We start from the raw sequence: 25,264 nt of genomic DNA on the forward strand, positions 1-25,264 counted from the left end.
ATAGCCTGAGCATATATTGGGTATGTCTCTGGATTCACATCTTTAACATTTCTTATTGTTGAGGTTGTCAGGACAATTAACAGGCATACAATAGCTTGACAACATAAACTTCATTCCTTTAGGAAATGAGGCTAAAAAGTAACAAATTTTGTTATCCACATCAAGATGAGTTAAAGTATTTTATTTTTTTTAAATTCATAAAATCTGAGAAGAATGAGTTGAGGAAGTGTTTTAGATTTTTTTTATTGTGGTCTAATTCTACCTTCAGCAGCCTCAGATTAAACAGTCCTGAGGGATAGCCACTCAAAAAGATGGACTACCCAAAGGCCAACAAAATTATGTACAACTGTCTTGTGGGACTTTTTTTGGTTAATATGAAATGGCCTTCATCAATCAAACTGTAAATTATCAGATAGCACTCCCTTGCAAACATTGCTAAAGGCTCATTTTTCTTTTTAATGTTGAAGTTGGTGGTATACTATATTCACTGCTGTACTGTTTTCACTGTCCTATGACTTAATCTCACAGTGGTCAGTGACTTTCACTTGCATCAGTGGCCTGTGGTTTCATTCTCTCGACATCAAAGATCATCTTGGCTACATTACAAAAAGCAGGTTTTGAATTTTGCCAAAATAAACTGTGACAAACTCTCACAGCTTTCTTTTAAGTTGAAGATGACTTACAAAAGGGGAAAAAATGGGTTATTCCCTCGTGTATATTTTTCTACTGTACAAAAAAAAGCCCTAAGAGTTGAGGGGTTTGAGGCTTTTTCTTTATTATGTTATTATCTCCAGCAAAATCAAGGAAGATCAGCTTTGACATTCCTGATGCAAACATATGAAATAACTTGCTTTCCCTCTTTTGTCTCCTCCTTCCCTTCCTTCACCTTCCAACGTTGCAGGCCTGTTTTACACATCTGAGAAATAAAGGTGTATAAATGATGCTTGGCAAATTCTTGCAATCTTTGTGGCCACCTGAAGCCTGCAAAAACCTCATAGCACACTTTTTATTAGAGCCTTAATGAATCCTCTGTAAAAAAGCTGAGGAAATGGAATGGCAAAACTTGCCAGTTTTGATACTTCAGTGTCAAGACAAACAGGACAAAAATTTCTGACTGCCTTCATGCTACTTAAAGGAATCACAAGAACTCACAGAAACATTTTTCCCTTTATCAGTTTAATGTAGCAGAAGTCAGAATTTTGATGACATTTCTTGAAAATGGGCAACTATAATAAACTGTCTGCAGTATAAGACATTCAGTTCTGATATGCAAAGCAGCAGCAGACTCTAGAAAACCTTTCAAAACAGGAAAGTACTTCCCAGCATGTGAAAAGTGGCAAATTATTCTGTCAATATTTTAATGGTATACTTTGCTATGAAAAGGTAAGTACAGAATGAGATAAGTTGAAGGTCACAAGCTTTAAGGACAGTAACTCACAAATAAAATATCCCAGGGAAGAGAAAAAAAAGTACTTTCAGAGAAGAACTGAAATGAAAAATTAGGATGATAATAATACAATGAAGAAAGATGATAATAAGTTATTGTGCTGAATGTTTGCTAATTTTCTTTTTGTTCCTGAAAACTACCTTTCCACCACCACCACTCCCAAAAAAACAACCACCCAAACAACAACAAACAACCCAGGGAATCAAATGGTACGTCTGTTGTGGTTGCTGTATCAGCATCCACTGGCAATTCTTACTTCTGTGTGAAACGTGTGGAGCTTGCAATAAGCAGTCACCTCCCAAAGGCTGAGTCTGTTGTGATGAGGCTCACACTGGGTCAGACCCAACCTCTGAGCATATCACTGCTACTGGGCAGAGGCCACAGCTGCTCTGTAACAGATGCTTCCCCTGAGACCACCTTAACTCACTCCTGGCAGTGACAAGCAGCCCTTCTCTTTCATGCAGGAGACTGCCACCTTCAACTGGGGCATATACCCTATCCTGATACGCTGTGCTCTGCAGCCAAGCTGAGGAGGACTCTGGTGGTACTGGAGAGACAAAAGCCTGCACTTCCCACCCTCACCCAAAGCCATCCCAGCAATGGAACAAGATACATCCCAAACATCTCTAAATGCAGGTTCCATCGTGACATAGACCTCATCTTGGTTTGTGATGCTGAGCAGAACCACATCATAAGAGTTCTGGTTCTCTGGCCCTCTGGCAGAGGACAGTGTGCCACCTCTGAGCTCCAGTTTTTTTCTTTTGAGAAAAGAAAGCTCCCAAGAGAGGACACTTAAGGCCCTGCTGCATAAGTGGGTAAAATTCAAAGCTCATTTCATATTTCAAAGTAAATGTTACAAGTACACAGTTCCCAGATTCCATATTTCCTTAACAAGAGATGACAACAGACACTGGCAAGAAGGGAAGAAATAACTTCTGTGCTTCCTTCACTTAAAGTATTTCAGAAGTTTGGAGAGCAGCCACCCCCTGAACACGCAGTATACAGAGAGGCAACCCTCAGAAAGGCAACCCTCCCATCTGAGACTACCAGTATCCTCATTCAGATTCACTTTCCATAAACACTTCTTTCATTAAGAAAACTGATTCTAGTGGGATTGTTTCCATACCAAGAATGAGTGAATACATTCAAGGTGTGCTCCAAACCAGCCCTTTCTTGTTTGTATTTTTTGGGGGGGGGGAGGGAGTTGGGTTGGTTTTTGTGTTGGGTTGGATTGTTGGGGGTTTTTGTTTGTTTGTTTGTTTGGGGTTTTGCGTGTGTGTGTATGTGTGTGTGTGTGTGTGTGTTGGGTTTTGGTTTTTTTTTTTGGTCTGAGAGCAGTGATTCAGCATTAATGTAGTTTAAAATATGAGTGATATTTTTGGGGACTCCTCAGTTACAAATATAGATACAAATGTTAACGAATTTAAAATAAAATATTAAAAGAAATAACTGCTTAAATATTCCATTTATCTGCATCACAGTCCCTTGAGAAAAATAATTACATGTTTTTCTTTAAAAGGATTTTTTCCCTATTTCCACCTTTTTAGCACCATAAGGACCTCAGTGATTTTCACACTCAATTTACAGGAACGAATCCTTCCAGAGATGAATCACTGGCAATGCTAAGTAATCTGAAATGATCAGGGACTTACATTTTGTAACTGAAACAGAGGGGACAGTGACCTGGCAATGGAGTAGGCAAAGAGAATGGGAGTCTCAAAATATAACAAATTCATTGTCACTTACCCTGTTCAAGCAGTATTTACTCTCTTTCCCATAAAAGTGCTGGAGACATTTCATGTTCTGCTTGTCAACAATCTTGTTGAAGAACTCGTTGATGGTTCGCACAGAGACAGCACAGACAGCAGACCTGTTGGTTGGCTCTGAAGAATCTGGTTTGCTTTGTGCAAAAACACCATAGAGAATATCATCGTTCAACCCAAGACCCATTTCATGGGCCAGAGCTGCACCTGGCTTGCTTACGTAGGCAGCTTGCAAAACGTTGAACACCTCCTTCCGGATGGACCTCTTTCTCCGCTTTTCAGTAAAAATACATTCAAGAGGCATTTCCATGTAAGAGTGCATCTCTGAGTCTAAAGTGCAGAAGCGGATAATTCTGGTGTGAAAAGACTGGGAGTCAAGAGATTCTCGCTGGACAGTCAGAAAATAGACAAAGTGATCATTTTCAAAGGCGTGGACATACCTAATGGGATATGAGTCACGGTACTGAGGGAGGATATCTATATAAGACTGATCTGTCAGAAATTCAAATCCATCCTGTGTTTCTTTTAACCTTCTAACCGATATTGAATGCAGTACATGAGGAGGTTGAAACGTAGATGTCACAGTATTTCCAACAAAGAAGTTGACAAATCTGTCCTTTTCTGTCACCAAAACTTTAGTTCCTAAAGTGCTTACAACACAGTCAGGACAATTATCTGCCTCTCCATCCACCCGGGGTGAATACATGCAGTGCACCTCGCTTTCGATGTCAGCAGGGTTGTCAGGATGAATGATGTGACGGTGGCAAACCCCTCCAGACACACTACCACAGCTGATGAGCTGATCATCATAGTAAGTTTCTAAGAGCAGTGCCATGTTGACATTATCCTTCCACACACTGTTAGATAAATTTGCTTTATCTTTGCAGTCTTCACATGGGGCACAGTCAGGGTTCTCCAAAACGGGCCCGGTCTTATACATAGAAATGTTCTGGAGACTTTCATTTAGTACATAAATCTTGTTGACTGCTCCAATATAAATGTGATCATTGTATAAAATTACATTCTGAATTGGTGTTTCTGCGATGAAGTTAGGAAGATCATATTTTACACTCAAATTCATCTCTGATTTTTTAGCTGCTTCTTTGCATTGTCCATGGCTCCTCTGCAGCAAGGCAAACAGGAATATGATAAACCCAGAAGGATATGCAGTAAAAGGCTTCATTGTCAGAGATTTAATCTGTCAAAATATATTTAAAGAAAAGAGTGGTTATATTTCTTATACTGAAACAGTTTATCAGTCAACAGAAATCCATTGCTAGGCTGCATGTATTAGCTGAACTATTTTGGTTTAAGAAGCATCATAATCTTGCTTAGTGCCATTAAAACTTGTGCTAGAAATGCTTACAATTATTGCTCTCTGTGGGCACCGATTTCACTGCTTTTAGAACAATTCACAGAAGGATTTTCTTTTGATTAATTTTGCAAGACACCTCAGAGTGCTGTTCGGCAGAAGAGTGATGACTGCTTCCACACTGGCATTGAACCAGTTGACTGATACAGTTTAGAACAAGATGATGCAGACAGCTGAATGCAAATCGGCTTAGGACACAACTGCACACAAAGTTGTACTACTCCAGTGTGTGGATATAAGATACTTGTCTGGTTATTATCATGGCTGCTAAAAAATGAGAAATAGAAAATACATGAAATAATGTGAAGATCTGAGCTAGAAGTGGGCTTTTCTTTTATTCTGTTGACATTTTTTGTTAACCTAGCAAAGACTTTTCTCCACCAGACCAGAGAAAGAAAGCTCTCTCTCTGTCCCTCCAGCTCCCCAAATCACTGTATTTCATAAGGCCTGGCTTGGAAAAAAGAACGTTTTCTTTCAGTCAGCTCTGTTTCTTAGAATAGTCATTTTCCCTAGTGCTGACAGGGTTTTGCAATATATTATTAGAATATTTTATGCATCATGTGGTGCATGGCATGTGCAAGTTTTATTTTAGGCCTTGTACCACAGCAGCCAGTCACTCTGGTGAACCTTTACAAGACACAGGCATATCACTGTATTATAAACAAAGGGGTATCAAGTGACCTACAGCCATTAACTGATGAAATTGAACAACCTAGCACTTTTTCTTTCTTTTTTTTTTTTTTTCACTTCTCCACACAATTGTTTGATGTGGCTTGAAAAACCAGAGGCAGATGACTAGTGTGATATTTCACCCCGTCAGAAGATCAATTAAATGAACTGTGGTTATGAGCGTTTCAGTGCAGTGTCCACACTATGCCCTATCACACCAGGCATTTTCTGTTAATGTCATAACACAGTTGTTAAGCCAAATTTAGCTTCTTCATGGAGAAAACAATTACACATTCTAACAGCAATATGGTCACATAGTTTGGGAAAATACTTACAGCTTATCTATTGTTCAGCAATTGTTGCTAATCAAGAAATGCTTATGACCCCAAAAGGATTTAAAATAGACAACTTCGAAAATGTCAGACAAATAATAGGAAACTGTGCTGACTTTTTATTTAATGAAGGCATTAAGCAACATTAAAAGATGAGTATACACCAAAGCTGTTTCAGCTGTGTATAAATTCAGTGTTTTCACTAGACTGGTTAAAACAATCCATCAATAATTCTCCTGCATTTCTTGTGATATTTTATTTCAGCATCCACTGTGGCTTACCTCATTAATTACACAAAATAATAGGTTTTGGAAACAAAGAATTGCTCTTCCTCTCTATTATCTGATGAGAATCATGATTGAAAGCTGGAGATAAAAATCAGAAATGCAAGCTATTTGCAAGTGTTAGCTGGTAAGAACAAGTCACACCTCTGGTATTGAGAAATTAAGATCTTCTTTCAAATCAACAACATTTTCTGATCTTAATTAGTGATAACAGAATCCTGGAAACAAATCAAATATGGATTTAAGTTTACAAGAAAAGAAAAAAGAAAAAAGCAGGGAAATTGTTATAATTAGAAAATAATCCCTGTATGCAGAGCTCAGTAACCCCAGTATGCAGAGCTCTGACTTCTATGTTGTATAGGGCAGGAAACAGTTTTCTCATCCTCTGAAACTTCTTGCTATTACAGAATTTTTCCTGCTCTGTGCTGGGCTGAAACCAAGTATTTTCAAAGTTTGTGTGAAACACCCAGAAGTCATATGCAATCCAAGAAAAACCATGCTCATGTCTGCCTCGACAGTGCCAAGTGAAGGTCTCTGCAAAGGGAAGAGTGGGGAGCTTGGTCTGACCATCTGCCTTCTTTCAGCCAGCACTGTGACCTGAGAAACTGCTAAAACTGATACATTCCTGCAGATTCAGTTCTGATGCACCAACATGTTCTGACAAATCCTAGATTAAGCAGAGGATTCCAAAGTGCTCTATTTCTGACACAACACAGAGGCAAGGTATAGTTTACTGCAATGAGTTTAAACCCATATAAAAGAGGTGGCCCTGTAGCGGAAAGAGAAAACAATAGGTAAGACAACAGTTTGATGAGGATAAGGCTGATTAACCACCCACACAGGAAAGAAGATGCAAGGTTACTTGACAGGCAACAACTTTCTTAAGTATATTGTGTGCTACATACCTATTTTAATATTTCCCACCAAGTATGCCCCTCAGTTCTTCCAGTGTCCAAAAAAGAGAATACCCAACTGTCCAACAGTAAAGAGATTTAGAGCTGCAAATTCAGTTTGACCAACTTTTTCCTCCTCAAACTACAGCTTAGGGTGTGAGGCCAGTATCCTTGGACAGGCTACTCTGCCTACACTGAAACAATGCTGGCTGAATTTCGAAGACCAAAAATTCCTCTTTAAACTCCTTTAGAAAGTGAGATTGGAACAAAAAAAAATCTAAACAGCAAGACCTCTGGAGGTCCCTTCCAACCCCTAGCTTTCTATAATTCTGATTTGGTATTATGCAAAAGATGCCAGGCATAAGAGGTACTGTATTTCACCACTACAGGAAGGGAAATATGAGCAAATGAAGACCAAGGCATCTTTGCTTTCATATTTGAGCTTCATTTTGTGTTCTTTTATATGTTTTTGAGGTGTTTTAAGCATCCTCCCAGAAAGAAATCTGCTGATTTTGATCTGTGCTCAGATTTATGGGCACCTCTAGGCAAGTTGGTTGTCAACAATGCAAGTTTTCAGGACACTTTCCTTATAGTGCCTGAAATCAGAAGGCACATACTCTACTGCAAGGCATTTATAAGAGATGACATAAGAGTTATGTGAAAGGTACAATGTGCAACTCCTTTTGTTAGGTATTTGTTTTCTCTCAGTCCATACACCTCATAAACTCTGCTGTTCCTCAGTGAGACTCCTGTGACATTCAGTGCCTCCTTTATCTGCACTGACCTAGGGTCTTTCTCTATTCCACTGCTGCAAGCTGCAGCACAGAGCTGCTTTTTTGTGACCTCCAGACCAGGTCATTGCAAACACACTTAACTTGAATACATCCTGAAGAGCAGGAAAACTTTGACGAATTAAAAATTCAGTCCCACCACTCCTCAAAATCCAATAGTCACAGTTATTAGCACATACTCAAATGCGATTTCAGCACTTAAATAATTTTGTTGAATTAGAATTAAAATACTTAGGCTATAGATACACTTTTTGAGTACAAATCAAAGAGCTAGCTGCTCTCTACCACTTGCAGAAGGAAAACAAGTAATCTCATTGTTTCTTTACTTGGTTTGAATGATGGATGACAGCCACTCTTTTGTGACCTCCCCATGACTTGTGTGTCAGTGTGTCTTTCATGTGTCTACAGAAGACTTGTAAGCTTTAGCCTGTAATAACTATCAGCAAGCAATAACTGTAGATGGATTATTCCTTTTTCTAAGCGATATTTTCAAAGCCTGTGTCATGATGTGCTCATTTTTTCCACCCCTCAGCAGACAGTAGCTTGTATAACCGATGAGAAAGTGGACTTTGGTCAACCACTGCAAGTGGCTAGTAATGATGTGTCATATTAGCATGCTTGGCAATCTCAACTGCTATGGCTGATGCTTCCCACCAGGCTTGGTCTTGAGTGTTTGTGTACCATTAAGAGCTTTCCAATGGCAATCTTCTTCCTACAAGTTTCATTCTCCCTAATTATGGCCTGAGTGATAATTTGTAAATATTGAATATCATGTCTCTCCTTTCCACTGTTTGCCACCATACCGAAAAGTCAGGCCTGGCCTTATTGTGGAATAATGTTCAAGCTGTCTTGTGCAAGGAAGCCAGAAAACATAGTCATGCTTGTTTTCCTAGCCCTCATTTCAACAACTTGACTCCCATTCAACTCTGAGCACAAAGGACTCCTGAGGATCTGCACAAGCTAAGACAACACAGTGATACGAAAGCATTTTGTAGGTTGTTTGGTGCATCTCGTTTTCCCTTGCTTTGTTACAGAAAAGGAAATGACAGTTCTGCATGTCCCATGTAAAGTGTGTTTGTACTGCAATACTGTTAGTCCTTAGATAGGTAATTTCAGGTTATGTAACAGCAGAGACATGTTAATTCCTACATCAAAAAGTCTGTCAGTATCAAATGCTAGCCTTTTCCTCTCTTTAAGGAAATATTTGGTAGTATACTTTTATATTTTTTCAGTGGGTTAGTACATTTTGTTACTTTGGGCTCTGACAGACTTGCATTGGTAAATATATATAGGATAACACTAGTGATTACAGCTCCTGAAGGTTCCATTTGCTTTGCTATCCTGAATGGAAGTCTGCCAGTTCAGGACCTAATTCCCTATGGATCAGAGGCCCTGCCATGGAGACAGCAGCATCATTTAACAGGACAGGGCAAATGAGAGGGCAGATGACAACAGCTCCATCCATCCAACTTTAATCTGGTGTTGCAAATCTGTCACGGCACTCCCATCAGCTTCAACAAAGACCATGGCAAACATGTCTTCATCAGAATTTTCAACTGATTGCACCTCTAGATAGGATTGGTTATATGTAAACCATATATTGAGGTTAACTTATTTTTCCAAAAATGTCTTTCAGCTAGAATTGCTAACCTAAATTAGCTACCTTGTGTTAAAATAACAGAGAACAAATTCACAGAGTGCATGAGATTGGAAAGGATCCTCAAAGGTCATCTTGTCCAAACTCCCTGCAATGAGCTGGGACACCTCCAATTAGATCAGGCTGCCCAGAACAAGGAAATCAAAAGAGTAAGTCAGCAATGAGCACAAATGACCCCTGAGTTGACTTCAAATGGCTAATTTGAGTTAAAATCCAAGTTCTTTTGTCTTCAGCACTATTTCAGCTCTAGTTTAGGTTTCTCATCCTGACTAGGATGGAAACATAATTTTTCTGCAGTGTGGTATGTACACTAATATGATGCACTTGCCTAGTGCATAGAGTCACAAGACTTAGTAGTGGTGATTTAGGTCATAAATTCATTCACAACAGAGCTGGGAGGTTTCTATGGTACTCCAAGTGGTGTGTGTGCTTGAAGATAGCTGATGGTGAGGAACTGGTGGTCAACTATTACCTCTACAGATCAGTGCAGTTGAGTGTATCAAAAGAAATGGCTTTTATTAGTGTGATTGATTGATCTCTATGCCTTTTCTTACAATATTCAAACACACACACACATGAATCTAAATTCTCCCTGCATAAAACATACTTTTAAGTATGTATCATTAGTGGGTCTAATAGGCCATTGTAATTCACAAGAGCTAGCAATAGAAGCATTTTCACTGTCTGCCAGGTTTATTTCCAACAGGCATTAAAATGAAAGAGCACTAATCTATCCTTTGCTGTAGGGAAAGTATTAGTCTTAAAATAATTTTGATTTCTTTTTTTTGGTAGGCAGTGCAATAACATTTAGAGTATATTCTTTGAAACTTAAGCTTCAAATTTAACATCCTAAAGCCAACTCAGGTCTGCAGTACAATTGGATTTATATAATCAATTTTTTTTGGGGGGGGGCTACAACAGCACTCCAGGTTCTTTTGTAATGAACCTCAGCAAACACTGATGAAGATGAAGAGCTATATATTGTTCAAAAAGACCAGTTTAAAAGGTGGTACACAGCATTTGCTGTGATTCAGTGAAATTTCTTATGTGAGGAAGTGGCACTCATTCTAAAGGCTGAGGAGTCAATTTCACAAAGAACAGAAACTAGAAAATAAATCCAAAACATACAAAGAATAAGTGAAAAACAGGGAGGAAGTATCCATGATAAGGTAGGTCCTTCATTCTTTGTCATGCTTGTGTTTCCAGATGGATTTTGATCTTTAAATACAGAAGGATTTCTTTCCACATCTGGATGCATAAGAAGATTTTTTTAAAGAATTGTTATATTGTTTAGTGATAGCAGGAAAAAGAAAGTAAACTTTGAGCAACACAACACTATTGATCCACTCCATTCATCTGAAATGCAAGTCAGGAATTATAGAGCTTCAGTAAGAAAATGCCCGTGATACTATTGTGGCTCTTCCCTACACTGCTATTAAAAAAAAAAATAATCCAGTTCTATCACAGGTGTAAGTTTGGTATCTGCAGTGGATAATTCAGCCTGACAACTGACATGTGAACATCTTATTTGGTCCAAGTGTTCACTACAAGTAGAAAAGGAGCTGTGCCGAGTAAATTAACAGTACGTTTCTTATTGTACGTCATGGCCAACAACACAGTGTAATATCGGTCTTCTATTTCAGGTGAGTGAATGCAGAGATATTTGGGTTTCACTCCAAATTTTTCACATGTTTGGACAGACTAATTCAACTCTTAAAGTATTTTCACTGCAAAGACCTTTATTTGCTCCAGCCAGCTGAGATAAAGACAGACATGTGACCTGGTTCTCTGATGAAAGCACACAAGCTTAGGTAAAGAAGCGAAACTTTTTTGTGTGTGATCAAACTACCTTACAGTAGGACAAAGCAGGTTTTTAGTATTTCTGAGTCAATCCTGTTGATCAACGTTTTTTGCATGAGTCTGAGCATTTTGTGGTTGTCTGTAGAGAATGGGGACAGTGTAATTTCCTTGGAATGTTGTTCCTCCTTTTGTAGAGAGCCAAGCTGGCCAGCTTGGCTGCAAGCACTCTTTAAGTTCAATTCCTTTAGCTACTCTCAGCACTTATTTAGATTTTCTACTTTATGCTTTATGGTTATAACATCTATCTACCTGAATTCTTGTAATGAAATGCAAAGCAGATTTTGGAAACTTTTCCTGTCTTGTAAGGCTAACAGCCTTCCATATTGTGATAATTAAAGGAATGGCATGGGTCATAACATTAAAAAGATTAAAAGGCAGATAGCCATGAGTAACAAAGACAGCATACAGATTTGATCTAAGTGTTGTAACAGCAATTATGAATGATCTTGACGCAGGGCATTTCCTGCAGTTTAATTGTCATTGGGTGCTAATGGTTCTTAGGAGACTCTGGGACAATAACTCTTCATAGCCATACGTCAATAGATAGTGATGATAAAGTACATTATGAGAACTGTACCAAAGGAGCTACATGCACACTAAATTATCAAATTTTCTTTCGATATCATAGTAAATATAATGAATATAATAATGACAGCATCTAAAACCCAACCAGTCCCCAAATTCTTCCAAGGTGTGATACAGATACCTAGGATACCAAGCAAAAGAATTTGTGCTGGCTCTGTTCTTTTCTCTGAAAGAACTGGCAGAATGGTGTCAGGCAACAGCTTTTCTGCTCCACAGGCACACATAAAGCATGCCACTGGGTGCCATGACTTCACCCTTCTCAGTCAATGTGTCTCCAAAACCCACAAGGCAAATTAGCGACAAAACCTAGGGTCAAGGATTTCCAATAGGCTGCTGGTGCCTTGCTTGATACATAGTCAAGCCAAGATGTCAAGATCAAATTTTGTGCAGGGTCCAAGCAAGATCAGCACATCTGTAAGAGTAAGATTCGGAGAGCTTGCCTAAGGGCTGGAATAAGACCATCATCTCTCCTTTACTCAGCCTGCTGAGAGTGGCTTATCAGGTAAAAGGAGAAATGGGGAAAAAGCTCTGCTTGTGGATCTGTGCTAGCACTGCACAAATGTCTTTAGGCTGCCACCAAGCCCCCTTCTTGCATCTAGAAGCTTTTGTGTGGTTGCTGAAAAGGTTTGGCCTTGCATAATCCATTGGGATGAAGGTGTGATTTGTCCACGTGTATTATATTTAGTGCTGGAAAGTAGATTGCACTCATTACAGGCCCAAGGTGGGTCCACAAGTAGTGCACCCATAATCATGTAACACTGTATTTGAGATAACTATCCCAACCAAATACAAACTGCCTTTGCAAATCTCACTTGGTGGTCTTTTCCCCAAGTGAAAATGTGGTGCAAACCTTCAGATCAGCTACAAATAAAACTGAATTGCCTGTAAAACAGCTAGTGAAAGTAATGAAGCCTATATTTATGCCTTAGCTTAGCAGAACACATCCTTTATCTCATACCAAAGTTAATAACCTGATGGTCTACTTAGGTTCATAGCAGCTTTTTGATAATCAAACAGGAGCAATGTCAAGGATAGTGTTCATTTCGCATTTGTGTTTGGTTAGGAGGTTATGACCTTTTCTTTTTAATGCTGACCTCGCTTTTGTCACTGCAAGTTGATGTTATTGCAATGCACTTTAACTGATGCCCTACTTTCACTCAGTTTAGAAACTGAGTTAATGATAGCTCATTGGCATGACTGCTGCCTTGCTGTGAACCTGTGATTCATGATCTCCTTCCAAGGACTTTACGATATTGGTGTTCATAAATCCCGAAACGGCCTGGGACCAGCCTATCTGACATCCTGGCTCTCACCAGAGGCAACAGTGTCACAGCTGCAATCAGCAGAGTGGCTGATCTGGAGCAGCCTCAGCTCCTGTTTTTTGGCAGATGTCCCTTAGCGAGAGTCCGTCAGCCACAGCTTTTATTCTGAACTACTGCACTGACCTTCAGAAGATGCTGAAAAGCTCAGTAGTTTGAAGGTGTACAGGGACAGATGAGCTGTCAGAGTGCTTTTTTTCTGAATGGATATTTCACCTCCTTCATTTATTTTCTTTCAGCCTGTCCCTTTCCCTCATTTTGGGGAGAAATGGGGAGCTTACAATGTTCAGCTGAGGTTCTCAGATGTTCTCATTTATACAGGGCCTAGTACCAGGTTTTGGACTTGTTTAGACCCTAGAGTGTCTCCTTCGGAAACATGGAACCAGATTCCAGGAGTTTGTTAGATGAGCAAAGAGGCTGTTCCCAAACTTCAGAAAATTTACCTTTTTCATATGAGTGACAGGATAAATTAGCTCATTCCTCAAAACACCTCTGAATTATGAAGGGCATGGTGTCAGTATTACAACAGGCCTAGCACAGCAATGCTGAGCTGTAGGGCCATGCCTAATATAAAGGGGCTGATTTAAAACAGTAGTCATCCTCCCTGCATGAACAGGTTGGCCAAAGGCCTAAACTTGGGACTAGGATTCAGCTCTGCCCTTCTTCACCCCCCTATCCTTCCCTAGGTGCAGGCAGCCCTTGCCTGGGCTCTCCTGCCCTTCTGCTGTGAGAGATCCAGCACCCCACCCTGAAAGCCAGTTTTTGCTGTCCTTCTCCTGTCCCAGTAGGCAGATGCAGACAGTTGAGAGCATGTATGTAAATCCTCCTAAACAAAGTGTTCCTCACACTCCAGAGTTGAGTGGGCCAGGAGGAAGAGAGGGAATTGAGCATGGGACTGGAGGTCACCTGTCAGCAGCTGGACCTGTCTGCAGTGCCTGGCTCCATGCTGTCTGGGGACTGCAAATGAGCTTTGCTGGGAGCTGTAACTCAGCCAGGACTGAGGGCCTCATATTGGTCCACGTGATTTCATCTCCTGTGGAGCTCAGGTGAGATCCAGGGCATATTCATCATAAAGTGCACATGCTGGTTAATCTAAGCACCTGAGAGCTTTGTGGCCCATGAGTGTTAGCTTTCCAGATCCCCTTCTTGGAGTTATGCCCTAAACTCACTCTAAACCCCATTTGAGATGCCAAAGTAACCACTCTGGATCTTATCCATAATTTTAAGCTTGATCTGCTTATCCAAAGGTAAAGACAGTGGTAAAACTGGAAAAGTCAGTTAATGTATGTTTTTAATTTAGGACTTTATATTACAATTACTCCTGAGCAATTTTAAGTAGTTGATACCACCAAATTCAATACTTTGGACTCTGAAGACAGGTCACTGTCATTTAACAAGGACATTTTCTTATGCATCCCAGCTTCTACTTAAAATATTCAAAGTATACCATATTGCTTATTAATACCATGTATGTCATATGCAGATAAAAAATAGACTACTTATGTGATTAATAATTACTCACTTGAGCAATTTAAATCTGAATATATATAGCTGTTGGGGATGATGATGGGACAGATCTAAACTCTCATGCACATGGACCTTTACACATAGCCTTGGCTTGGGACCAAATATTTGTCAGGATTGTTACATTCCTTTACTGTGAAGCTGCCACCTTTTCCAAAACTTGACTCCACAGTTTTGATGCAAACAATATTCTCATTGATTCCTGTGACAGCTGAGCTGACTAAGGACTAGAAAATGGGGTTCTTAAACCAGGCTGAAAGACAGAAGATCTGTTGACATGACAGAATCTCAGTATTAGCTCATTTAAAATGAGCAATAGATGATACAAGGTAAATACTGAGTGGTACAAGGGATAATTTAACAGGGATGATAGGTGCAGAAGAGCGAATCTTTAAAAATCTTATATATTGTTAATGAAGGTAATCATTAGTCTTTCAAGAAAGACTGAATTAACTTGCACTGCATTTCCAAGTAACTAGCTAATGGACACAAGCATTATCTTTTCATAAGTCTTTGAAATCCCTACAAACCATCCCTAGTCAAATATTTGATTGATTGCCTTTTACCCCTATTAATAGCATATGATAGAGGTCTCTGTAAATAAACTACCTTCAAATTTGCCTTTTCTAGAAAGGAAAGGGGCACTTTTTTATTCTTTAGCCACCTCTCATTGCTTCTTGCTGCTTCCTGAAAGGCTTTTTGTACTACGAAAACAATTCACTGGTTGTTACCTTATTTTTGTGCCCTGCAGGGATTTCAGGCGCACACTATCCTCAGATAAGCAGGAAGGCCTCCCTTTACGGTGAGGGAAACTTTGGAAGCCATGAGTGCTTATCTGCAGGCAGAGGTTGGCCCAGCTTCTGTTTAGTTTACAAGAGAAGTGTGGTATTATTTGCATAAAAGGAGTTCTTCCAAAGCATGTTATATGAAAACCTCTCAGTCTGAAAACAAACTGTGGTGGTTTTAGGCTATGCCTTAAAAATTTAGTTACAGGTCTTGAGCAGAAAAGTAGAAAAATGTAAATAAATCACTATTGGGTGTAAAAAGGAAAATGAAAGATTATTCTAAATAAATCAATTGGGTAAATATCTGGAATAAAGAGGAGCTGCACCATAACAATGCTTCCCTTTTTTTTCTCTTCTCTTCTGATCTCAGTTGTTTTGCTTTGCTCGGGAGAGAAAATCTGCGTGCTTTGGCTGACCTTGGCTAAGTCTAACCCACTGCTTCTCTCTCTCTGCTCCTTTCTCTCTTGGGATAGGGCGTTGGGGGGCAGTGGAACGGCTTCCCTGGTCTCTTGACCAGGGGAGATTTCGTGTTGTTTGCTAATGGTAAATATCTGTATAACATTGTAAATACTGTGTATGTTGCACATATTCATTGCATTCCATTGTAGAGTGTAGCTTTTGCTTGTAAATACAGCTTCATTTGCTTCTAACTGAGTTGGTCTGGCAAAAGCTAATGCTGGGGGAAAAAATTCATCCCACCACACAAACAAAAAAAACCCCATGCATCAATTTTCAGGAAGCTGCAAAGATGTCTCGAAGCTCTGCCCCAGCTGATTTTATCATGGTAGCTTGCATCTGAAGAAGAACAAACACACATTTATTTTTGTAAATGTGTTTTCAGAAGGAATGAAAACACCAGAGAACTGGCAAACAGTCCTTCTGACTGATAATGACCATGCACAGTGTTTTCCCTTTTTTATCCCTGCAGAAAAACATGAGATTCAGTTCTCCAATTAAAAGGTCATTAATGTTTTTTGTGATTTCATGCACTCTATGCTGACTTTACCTACCTCCCATCTGGCTGTCATCTTTCCCAACTTCTGTTAGCATGCTCTGCATTTAGAGGTACTCCTCTCATGTGCCCTGCTGTAATTATCCAGGAGAAAAAGAAAAAAAAAAAGAAAAAGATAACCACTGCTGCTCAGGTCTTTCTGATTATAACAAGGAGAGGGAGGGAATAATCTCTTTCTCACAAATGGACATGCCTTGCAGTTCATCTCTTTTGTAGACACAAGGTTGGGATATAACACAGACAAAAATCCAACAGAATTTGATAGAAAAAATAGTAACTGAATTCATTCGGATGTAACAGAAGATAAAATGAAATGGGGCTTTAAATACATTGCATTTCTGAAGCAAGAACAGAACTGATGTTAAGTTTCGTAGTTCAAAATCTTAAAGTAAGGTTCCCATGCCGGACAGATTCAACAGGATATTCCCAATGTAGAAGTGTGACTGACAAGCCAAGGTGGAGGCCTGACAAGATAAGGAGACTGTCACAGGAAAAGACATCCATAGACAAGGAGATATTTAATCCTTTAAGAAGGCAAAAGAACAGAGTGAAATGTTGCCACTGTGCCATGTTATCTGCTGATTTGTATGTAAGGCTGGTGTTTGCAATATCAGGAAAAACAGACATTTGGGAAATGCAGATGCTGACTGTGATATACTTAATAAACACTAAATACTGGGACAGGAGGAAAACAAAGCAAAGCAGGGGAAAAAAGGCCATAGTACAAGTGTGGGTCCTCTACCTGTTCCCAGCACTTGCATAGTTTCCACTGAAGGTGATGGAATTTGCTTGTATCCAGATATCCTGAGTTTAACTAAAGGCTTCTACCCCCTGGTTGGGGCAACACCCCCATTTACTGTTTGGAAGTGCTGCAAACACAAACAAGGATAAAAATCATTATCATGCATCATGATGTCCTTGAATACAAATGGGAAGGCAACAGCAAAGTGGATGACATAGTTTTCCTCATCAGAAGAGTTAAACAACAGTTAGGATAAAGTTTTTCATCATATACTGCAGGCTAAATTATATCTTCAGACAAGCACAACATTTCCCACTGATTTGAATGGATGGTAAGCACATTTTTCAGAGTGAAATTTGGATTATATTCTCTGATGTAAAAAGTGTTTAATGACAGATGGAGCTCCACAGTGCTCACTGCTTCAGAAGAGTCCCATACTGTTTGCAATCTACCTACTCTTTAAAACATTTTTAATATTATGATTGTTGGGGTTTTATTTTGTTTTGTTTTTACTGCAGCTTTGGGTATTTGTAAGAATGATATCAAATAGAGAATATTAACAAGAAACACTTTTCCCCAGGAAAAGTGTTAGCCTCTAATCCAAAGAGCCAAAGCAATAAACCTGAAGAGTTTAAGCAAAGGTTTTGCAGGACAGTAATATATAACATTTAAAATCAGTACTCACTTTCTAGAAGTAGACAGGAAAACTGAATATAACTCCAGTAATTCATTTAACATTTTCAATTACATTAGGAAAGAGGAATTAATCAACTTTTGACATGAATTCAACTACCAACACCTTTCATTGTCTTCAGTAAAGCTGCCTCTCTACTTTCTCCTGCTTTCTCTGAGCTAATAGAATCTGTTATTTTTGGATGAGAAGACACATGTCATGAAGACACATGAAAATGTTATAATAACACCCATAAAAGATACAGAGATATATAACAGATAAAAGGATATGTAATTGCCATAACAGAAATCCCAATAAAATTTTCATTGTGTAACAGTCTTAGAGAATAAAACAAGCCTCAATTAGCCCAGCAGATATCTGAAGACAGATTAGGCTTGTGAAGTTATTTCATTTCTATAGAGCAAAACAAATTCTAGTCATGTATTTGGAACAACCCATAGATTGAATTTGGTCAAAGGCGGGGGTTACTCAGAAACCTGCTACTTTTATCCTCATAGGATCATCCATGGTGGAGGTATGAGGGAGGGAAAAGCAACCCCCAATGTCTTAATAAATATCTCTGAAATTTTGGTGGGGTTTTTTTTGGCAAACCAGTTGAAAAAGTATTCTTATTCATTATAAAAGCAAGAAGCAAAAACAATGAGAAAAAACCACAGAAACCAAACATTTCTAGGAATTTACATGGCACAATAGACCTCTACCAAGCTTGAAACCATACTAGATAAATCAGTTTCAATGGGGGGGGGGGAGGGGCGGGGGGGGAAAGAATGAAAAGTGAACTTTAGCATGCTGCTCAAACAAACTAAAGAATAAGTAACAAAATATGTAAAAAATAAGGGTAAAACAACTAAGTTTGGAATTCTGACTGCAGAAAGTAATTGCTTTCATCTGCACATTAGACATCCTCAGAAGAGCTTTCTATTTCCACAAAATTTTTAACAAAAATAAGTAATTCCTGCAGAAATTATCAATTTGTACAAATGAGAAAAATTTCATGTGGAAAAGGATACCTCAATCTTGTATTAAAGTTGAAGGAGAATAAATCAATTTTGTCAGCAATGTGCAAACACAAAAAAAGGCAGAGTTAACCCAGTGTGCATGAAGAATGAGTCGAAAAACTCTTAGGGAACATCACAAGGCCACAGTCTTGCTCATGACGCCTTCCAGGCAAGTGGTACAACCACAAATGGAGGTATAAAAGGTACATAAAACAAGTTGCTTGAGATGTGTATTATAGGTCCATGCCATTGTGGTGGCTAACAGAGGGACTGGAATTCAGTGGAGGGCAATGTTCTGCCAGATGTGGGCAGGGGCAGCACCTGGCACACCTGGGGCTGGACATGGACATCTCGCACTGGAGCCTTGCAGCTCTCAGACCTAAAAAATGCTTGACATAATCAGTCCATCAGTCCAGGTTTCTCCCAGTCTTGAATCTTGTAACATCAACTCTCCCCCATAAAGCAGGTTCAGCTATGGCATGTAGGGTGCAGAGGCACACTACAAGATCACCCCAGATACCTTGAGGCAGAAGCATTATATATGATTTGTTATTTGGTCATCTGCCCACGTCTACCCAGCTGAAAGGCCTTCAGGTACTGCATGCAGTCATCCTGCAGTCAGGCTCTTACCTGGAGGCTACCTCTTGGGCTACTCTTTGCTCTTTTGCAAAGTGAATCAGAAGATTAAGGCACTTTCTTCAGTCACAATCAAAGCTATGACAGTGGACATTTTATAACATAAATTAAACTTTTGGCAAATTTCATATCCTTATGCTGAAAGAACATCTGCCTAAAGCCAAAGACTTCCTGTGTGGGAAGTGAACAACTTACACTGTAGAAAATTGTCAATAAAGTTAATTACTTATTGCCTACATCTATCTGTCTTTATAAATGTGCTGCCACAATTAAATGAGCCTGCTTCCAGAAGAGTAACTGAGAGGCTCCTATGCTTCATCATCAACTCCATAACCATGCTATTTTGAAAATAAAAGACCTGCATCCTGTCCAAAAAATGTCCAAAAAATAAACCCTGGAGGTGACTTACCATTTTGGATTAAAAAAAATTTAAAAATAACCAACAAACCCAACAACCATACTCAGCCAACACACAGGCTTAATTCCAGCACACACGCACACATAAACAGGAAGCCTCTCTCCAGTCAGAAGGTATTTTTCTTTTGTACAATGGGGTTCAAAGATGTGTCATCATATAGTTTAAAACAATTGCTAAAGAACCTTACCATTTCCAATAACTTAGGAACAGAGTCAGCTTCCACCATCTAAAGCCTGTCTGAACTTGCACGGGAAGCACACAAACACTAACAAATATATGCTGGTTTAGGCCAGTGCAGAGTTTTTAATCAATAAGCATGTCAAGCTGGGGGATGAAGAGGAGAGGGAATCAATTTTCAGAAGGCAAATGGTAACAACTGTAGATTTAATCAAATTGCAGCTGAAATCTCTAACTATTCTCAATATTTTTGAAAGTAAGTAGCTCCATGGCAAGGAATGAATTTCAATAAATGTCACATATGTAGCTATATTGCTGATTTTTTATATTTATCAAGCTAGGTCACTGATCCTTCATAGAAATGATACCCATGCATGTCAAAAACATCCTGATATCATTTAGTTGCATAAATGTCAAAATTAAGGAGCTATGTTAGAGTAAAGCAACTTACATAGAAATTGTTATTTCTCTGTGACTACAGGAAAAAAAAGATATGCCTGTGTGACCCTTCAAAGAGAGGTTAAAGTTGTAATGTACACAACAAAATGGATAGCTATCAAATACCATGGTGGTGGCCATGGTGTGAACACTTGAGCAAAATGAAAATCTGAAAGCATTCAGCAATTTTCCTTTTGCATGCATTTGAAAGCAAATTTATCATGAATTCAAATGAGATCCCTTCCACTGCCTACCATACAAAAGAATAATTATATGTTAACTTTATTGGGATAAGCAGAAGAGACTGTCATGGAGCTGTAGGATGCACAAAAGAAGGGGGATCTGTTTATGTATCTAGAGCTTATTAAACTACTCAGCATTAGAGAAACTATTTTGCTATTGACACCTACTTGAAAAATGAAATGCTCTGAGGCATTTGCTTCCCTGGAGACTAGCGTGCTGGGAGGAGAGGTGGAGGAGAGGGGTTTCAGGGCATCCACCACCTACCTGTTTGCACCAGATGCACCCTGCAGCTGGGTTACTTACCCAGTTTCTTCTTAAAATCTGAGGGTTACAAGCCCTTAAGATTTGAAGGTTATAAATCCCTCAAATTCTTTATAGCCACTTGTGATTTCCACTCTGATATTCAGTGTACTGAATCACAGCTAATTCAAGGAACATCCATCTGAGCCAAGGGGATTTGGTCATCATCCAGCCACAGCAAGTGACTGAAAAAGATCACAGTGAGACTAAGAGGTCTCAGGACAGATCAAAAAAAAGAGGGCAATCTACTTGGTAACACTGTTTCCTTCAAAAGAGTTGTATCCCAGACCAATTTAGTCTGATAACTTTACCTCTCCTTTATATTTCTTATTTTTAAAATCTGAGGAAAAAATACTTTATCTTCTTGTGCAACACCATAGTTTTCCCGAAGGCAAATAGCTTGGCAATTTGCTACATTTGTTAATGCTAGAGGAAACAAGTTAGCACACATACCATGTGTTTGAATGCCTTTGGAAATTAGATTGAAACACTGATTTGATTTCCTAAAAGGTATCTTAAACAAGGCAAGGTTAGAGATTTAGAGAGTAATGAGAATTTGTGAGACTTCAAACAGCTCTACATAAAACAGACCTGATATTCTGGGGGGAAAAAGGTCACCTAATTATTCGTTTCCTGAAGGCCCTGTCTATACTACATTTCCCCTGGGTAAGGAAACTGATTTAAAAATGGCTTCTGCTAACGTGCTTCCATCAGTCGCTATGTATGAGATATGGATTTGTTAAAACTATTGCCAAGAAAAACGTGACATTTTATAAGGGCAGAACGACAGAAACCTTCCTGGCTTGGCTATGGCAGAGGTGGCATCCATGGAGGCCTCTGCAGAGCTGTGGTCCTGCCTCCTCAGGGACAGCATGCTGCTCAGGACCATGTGGTGTAGTCATCAGTGATGTGTTGTGTGGGTTTAATTATTAGTGGCAACCTTTTTTTGAGCAAAGCAGAAGCACAGGCTGTGGCCATGGTGAACAAGATGAGCAGGTGGATGGCTTGGCTTAGGGTAAGCCTAAAGAAACATGAAATTGTGCCACTGGCTTGTAGGCCAGCCAAGGAGAGAGCAATGGGTAGGTGGGAAACCTGGACACAAAGGTGCCAGCTATGAAGGCACGTTTGCCACCCAAAATCTGTTTGAAGTATTAAACACTGCAGCCTGATCCTTCTCTTTTGCACCAAGCAGATCCTATAACCCTCTTCATGTTCCTGTAGTTTCAGAGAACAAAATTCAGTTTCTCTATCCCTGTCTCATTCAAGAATTTATATGTTACTGTAGTGCTGAGAGCCCAGGCAGAATTTCCCTTACACTAGATATTCCACAAATATGCATGGAGGTGCAGAACCTCTATTTGCTTTCTGCCTGAAGTGAATAAAGTCTAGACATATCACCACCACAAAGCAATCATGGCACAGAGCAGATCACCCAGAGGTCTGGGACTCCCACTGTTGCAGCTCTGCCTCTTGCTACCTCAGTGCACCATGTCGTCATCATTACAGAATTGATGGAAGGTTGGAAGGGACCTTTAAAGTTCCAACCCCCCTGAAGTAAGCAGGGACATCTTCAACTAGACCAGCTTGCTCAGAGCCCTGTCCAACCTGACTTTGAATGTTTCCAGGGCTGGGGCTTCTCCACCTCCTGGACAATCTGTGTTGGTGTTCAACACCCTCATTGTAAAAAAAAAATAATATTCCTTGTTATTACTGGTTCCCTTTGTGGCTGTGAGGGCAAGGCTGCTTGCTGCTCTTGCACTCTCTGGAGTTATTCTCTGGAGTCCTAGAAGCCAGATCTAGAAGGCAGCAGACTGTGAATTTCTCCTTCAAGTCGAAAAATACGGAGCAGCCACTTGCAGATCACAGAAGAATGAGACTAAATGGGTTGGTGCCTTCAATTGCATTGGACCAGCAGGAGGAGGTTACAGGTCATCACCAAAACACTATAAACACATGGGAATCAGGACAAGAAAGGCAGTCCTGAGAGGACATTTGCCATGCAGTTTTGCATTCATGAACTCTTCACTGAATCTCTGGCTTGCCCTGACTCAGTCCACTCCCATCCATCTATAGGTTGTGCTGCCGTGTCCCCATAGCAAAGAACACCTCCACAAACAATGCTCCAGATACAACATGTGCAGTTTAGTTTAGCAGTAAAAAAACTGCTAAGCAGTTGTTATCATCTAGAGAACCGAACAAAAACCAACCAAGAAACAGAGGGGGAAAAAGCTCCATAGAAAATTCATTCCCTCCTCACCGAAAAGGCAAAGAAGATGACTCTCTTTTCTGTAAATAGAGGGATGAATGTTTCACAAAATATTTGTAATCATTTCCCCAAATGATTCAGTTTGTGTTAGAAGACAGAAGAAGAATCATACAGTGTTGAAGAAGGATTAAAGAACACAAAGAACAAGTGATACAGCCATTCTCTAACTTTGTTTTCAACATGCAACTCCTGCCAAAGGCTAGGTTTTGCTTTCAGAGTGATCTGTAAATATTAAACTAGCTCTTAGAGAAACATGTGAGACACTTTATCTTGCCTGATTATGAATCCAAACCTCTCAGATCTCAAAGAAAAAAAAAAAAAAGAAAGAAAAAAGGCACCATTCTTTTTTTTTTTTTTTTTTTTTTGCTGGTGGACAATGCAAAAGGCACCTGTAGGATGAAAGCAAATGTACTACCACACATGGCAGAGGTTCTTAGCGAAAAGCTTGTATTGCAGCTTGAATAACCTCCTACAGGTTACAAACGCACAGTTTGTTAAACATCACTGTTACTCGATTATTAATACCTATTTTAAGACGTACGTGTGAAACTTCCAATTTCTAAGGAGTGCCCTTAGCATTTGTATAGCCAAAGACTGCCTAATTTCATGCTGACACGGAAACGGTGGAATGCCATTCTATGGTGCAAATTGTTTATCATTTAAAGCAAATCCTCCCTTTCAAAAATGGGGGGAAAAAAGAAATAAAAATGAAAAATAAAAAAAAATTAAAAACCCAAACCATAATATGAGTTCAGGGAAGGCTGCGAACGCCGTACAGCCACGAAGTACAAAACCACAACTTGGAGAATCCTGCAGGCTCACCCCGAGACCTCAGCCTCACGAAAGGCACGAACTGGTCACCACAAACCCACGCCTCGGAGCCACCGTTTCCGACTTGGAACCTCCCGTGGCTCTTGCGGGGTCAGCCCCGCCGCAAGCAGCCGCAAGCAGCCGCCAGCCGCTGCCGCCAGCTCCGCGGCGCTGCGCCCTCCTGCCGCGCCCGCGGCGCGGGAAGGGGCGGGAGAGGAGGCAGCACGCGCAGCGCGCAGCCCGCAGCCCGCCGCGGGGTCGCTGCTCGCAGCGCTGCCCGCCCTGTCCTGTACAGCCCTCTGAGCCCTGCCTGTGGCTGCGATCTCGCGGGCGTCCCCTATTCTGGGCACCCTGCGGACCCCGGCCGGGCACAGGGTGAACCCGGTGTCAGCGGCCCCACACTACGGCTCACCTGCCCCCGCGGCGCCCACCCGGCGCGGAGACTGCTTGCCCCGAGGAGGGTAGCTCCTGCCAAGTTCCCGGGCGGGGCACAACGCGGCACAGCGCAACACCCGGGCCGCTCCCCGTGCTTCTCCCGCTCGTGGTTCATCCCGCTCCCCGCGTCCCCCGGCTCGCCCCGTCTTCCCCGCGGTTGCCGGTCCTTACCGCAGCAGGCTGCGCGCCGGCAACCGCCGCCGGAGGGGCGAGCGCTGCTCCCCGGCGGGCTGGCTCCCGCGGTCCTCGCCCAGGCACCCAGCGCAGCCCAGCCCAGCCCGGGATGGGCGGGGCGGAGAGGAGAGGAGCGCAGTCCCGCGCACCTCCGCGATCCCGCGCCGTTCTGCCTGTTCCCTTCCTCCCTGCAGTCCCCTCTGTCCCCACGGGCTTCGCCTCCTCTGCTGCCGTCTCTACCTGGGGGCGGCGGGGGCTGAGAGCCCCGGCGGGTGGGGGCCTCCTGCCCGGCACCTGGGCTGCGGGGCGGCTCCGCGCACCCTTCCCTCCGGCTCCTTCGCCGCGCTGGTGGCGGCTCCCAGCGGTAAATCAGCCGGTCCCCTCGGCTCCCTCCGCCCCTCCGGCGCGGTCCTGACCTGCCTGTGACTCACCACATCGCAGGAGCCCGGGTGTGCGGCTGGGGGAAGGAAGGAGGGAGCGCCTCCTTCCCTCCCTCTTCCCTCCTTCCATCCCTTCTTTCCCTTCATGCCTCCTTTCCCCCATCCCTCCCGGCTAGGCGGGAGGGATGGCTGCTGCTTCTCAGACGGGTAAAGCCACGAGGGGACCCTCCGCGGCCACTCTTGGTGACCCTCATCCTGTA

The 25,264-nt window shown here is 41.2% G+C and overlaps 1 protein-coding gene across 3 annotated transcripts in view; it reads right to left on the reverse strand.

The window, feature by feature from the left end:
* Positions 1-24,935, reverse strand: part of MET (MET proto-oncogene, receptor tyrosine kinase) — a 94,143-nt gene extending 69,208 nt beyond the window's left edge. Inside the window, exons 1-2 of one of the 3 annotated variants that reach the window (XM_054178394.1) lie at positions 24,865-24,935; positions 3,194-4,408 (exon numbers count right to left, since the gene is read on the reverse strand). In XM_054178394.1, coding sequence (XP_054034369.1) covers positions 3,194-4,393 — 1,200 coding nt within the window. In that variant the 5' untranslated portion in view covers positions 4,394-4,408; positions 24,865-24,935. Of the gene's footprint in view, positions 1-3,193; positions 4,409-16,291; positions 16,375-24,427; positions 24,585-24,864 lie in introns of those variants that run through there. The other 2 variants (XM_054178392.1, XM_054178393.1) reach the window with 2 other exon arrangements.
* Positions 24,936-25,264: the final 329 nt, after the last annotated feature.

This window comes from Dryobates pubescens, chromosome Z (assembly GCF_014839835.1).
Source record: "Dryobates pubescens isolate bDryPub1 chromosome Z, bDryPub1.pri, whole genome shotgun sequence".
Lineage (NCBI taxonomy): Eukaryota > Metazoa > Chordata > Aves > Piciformes > Picidae > Dryobates > Dryobates pubescens.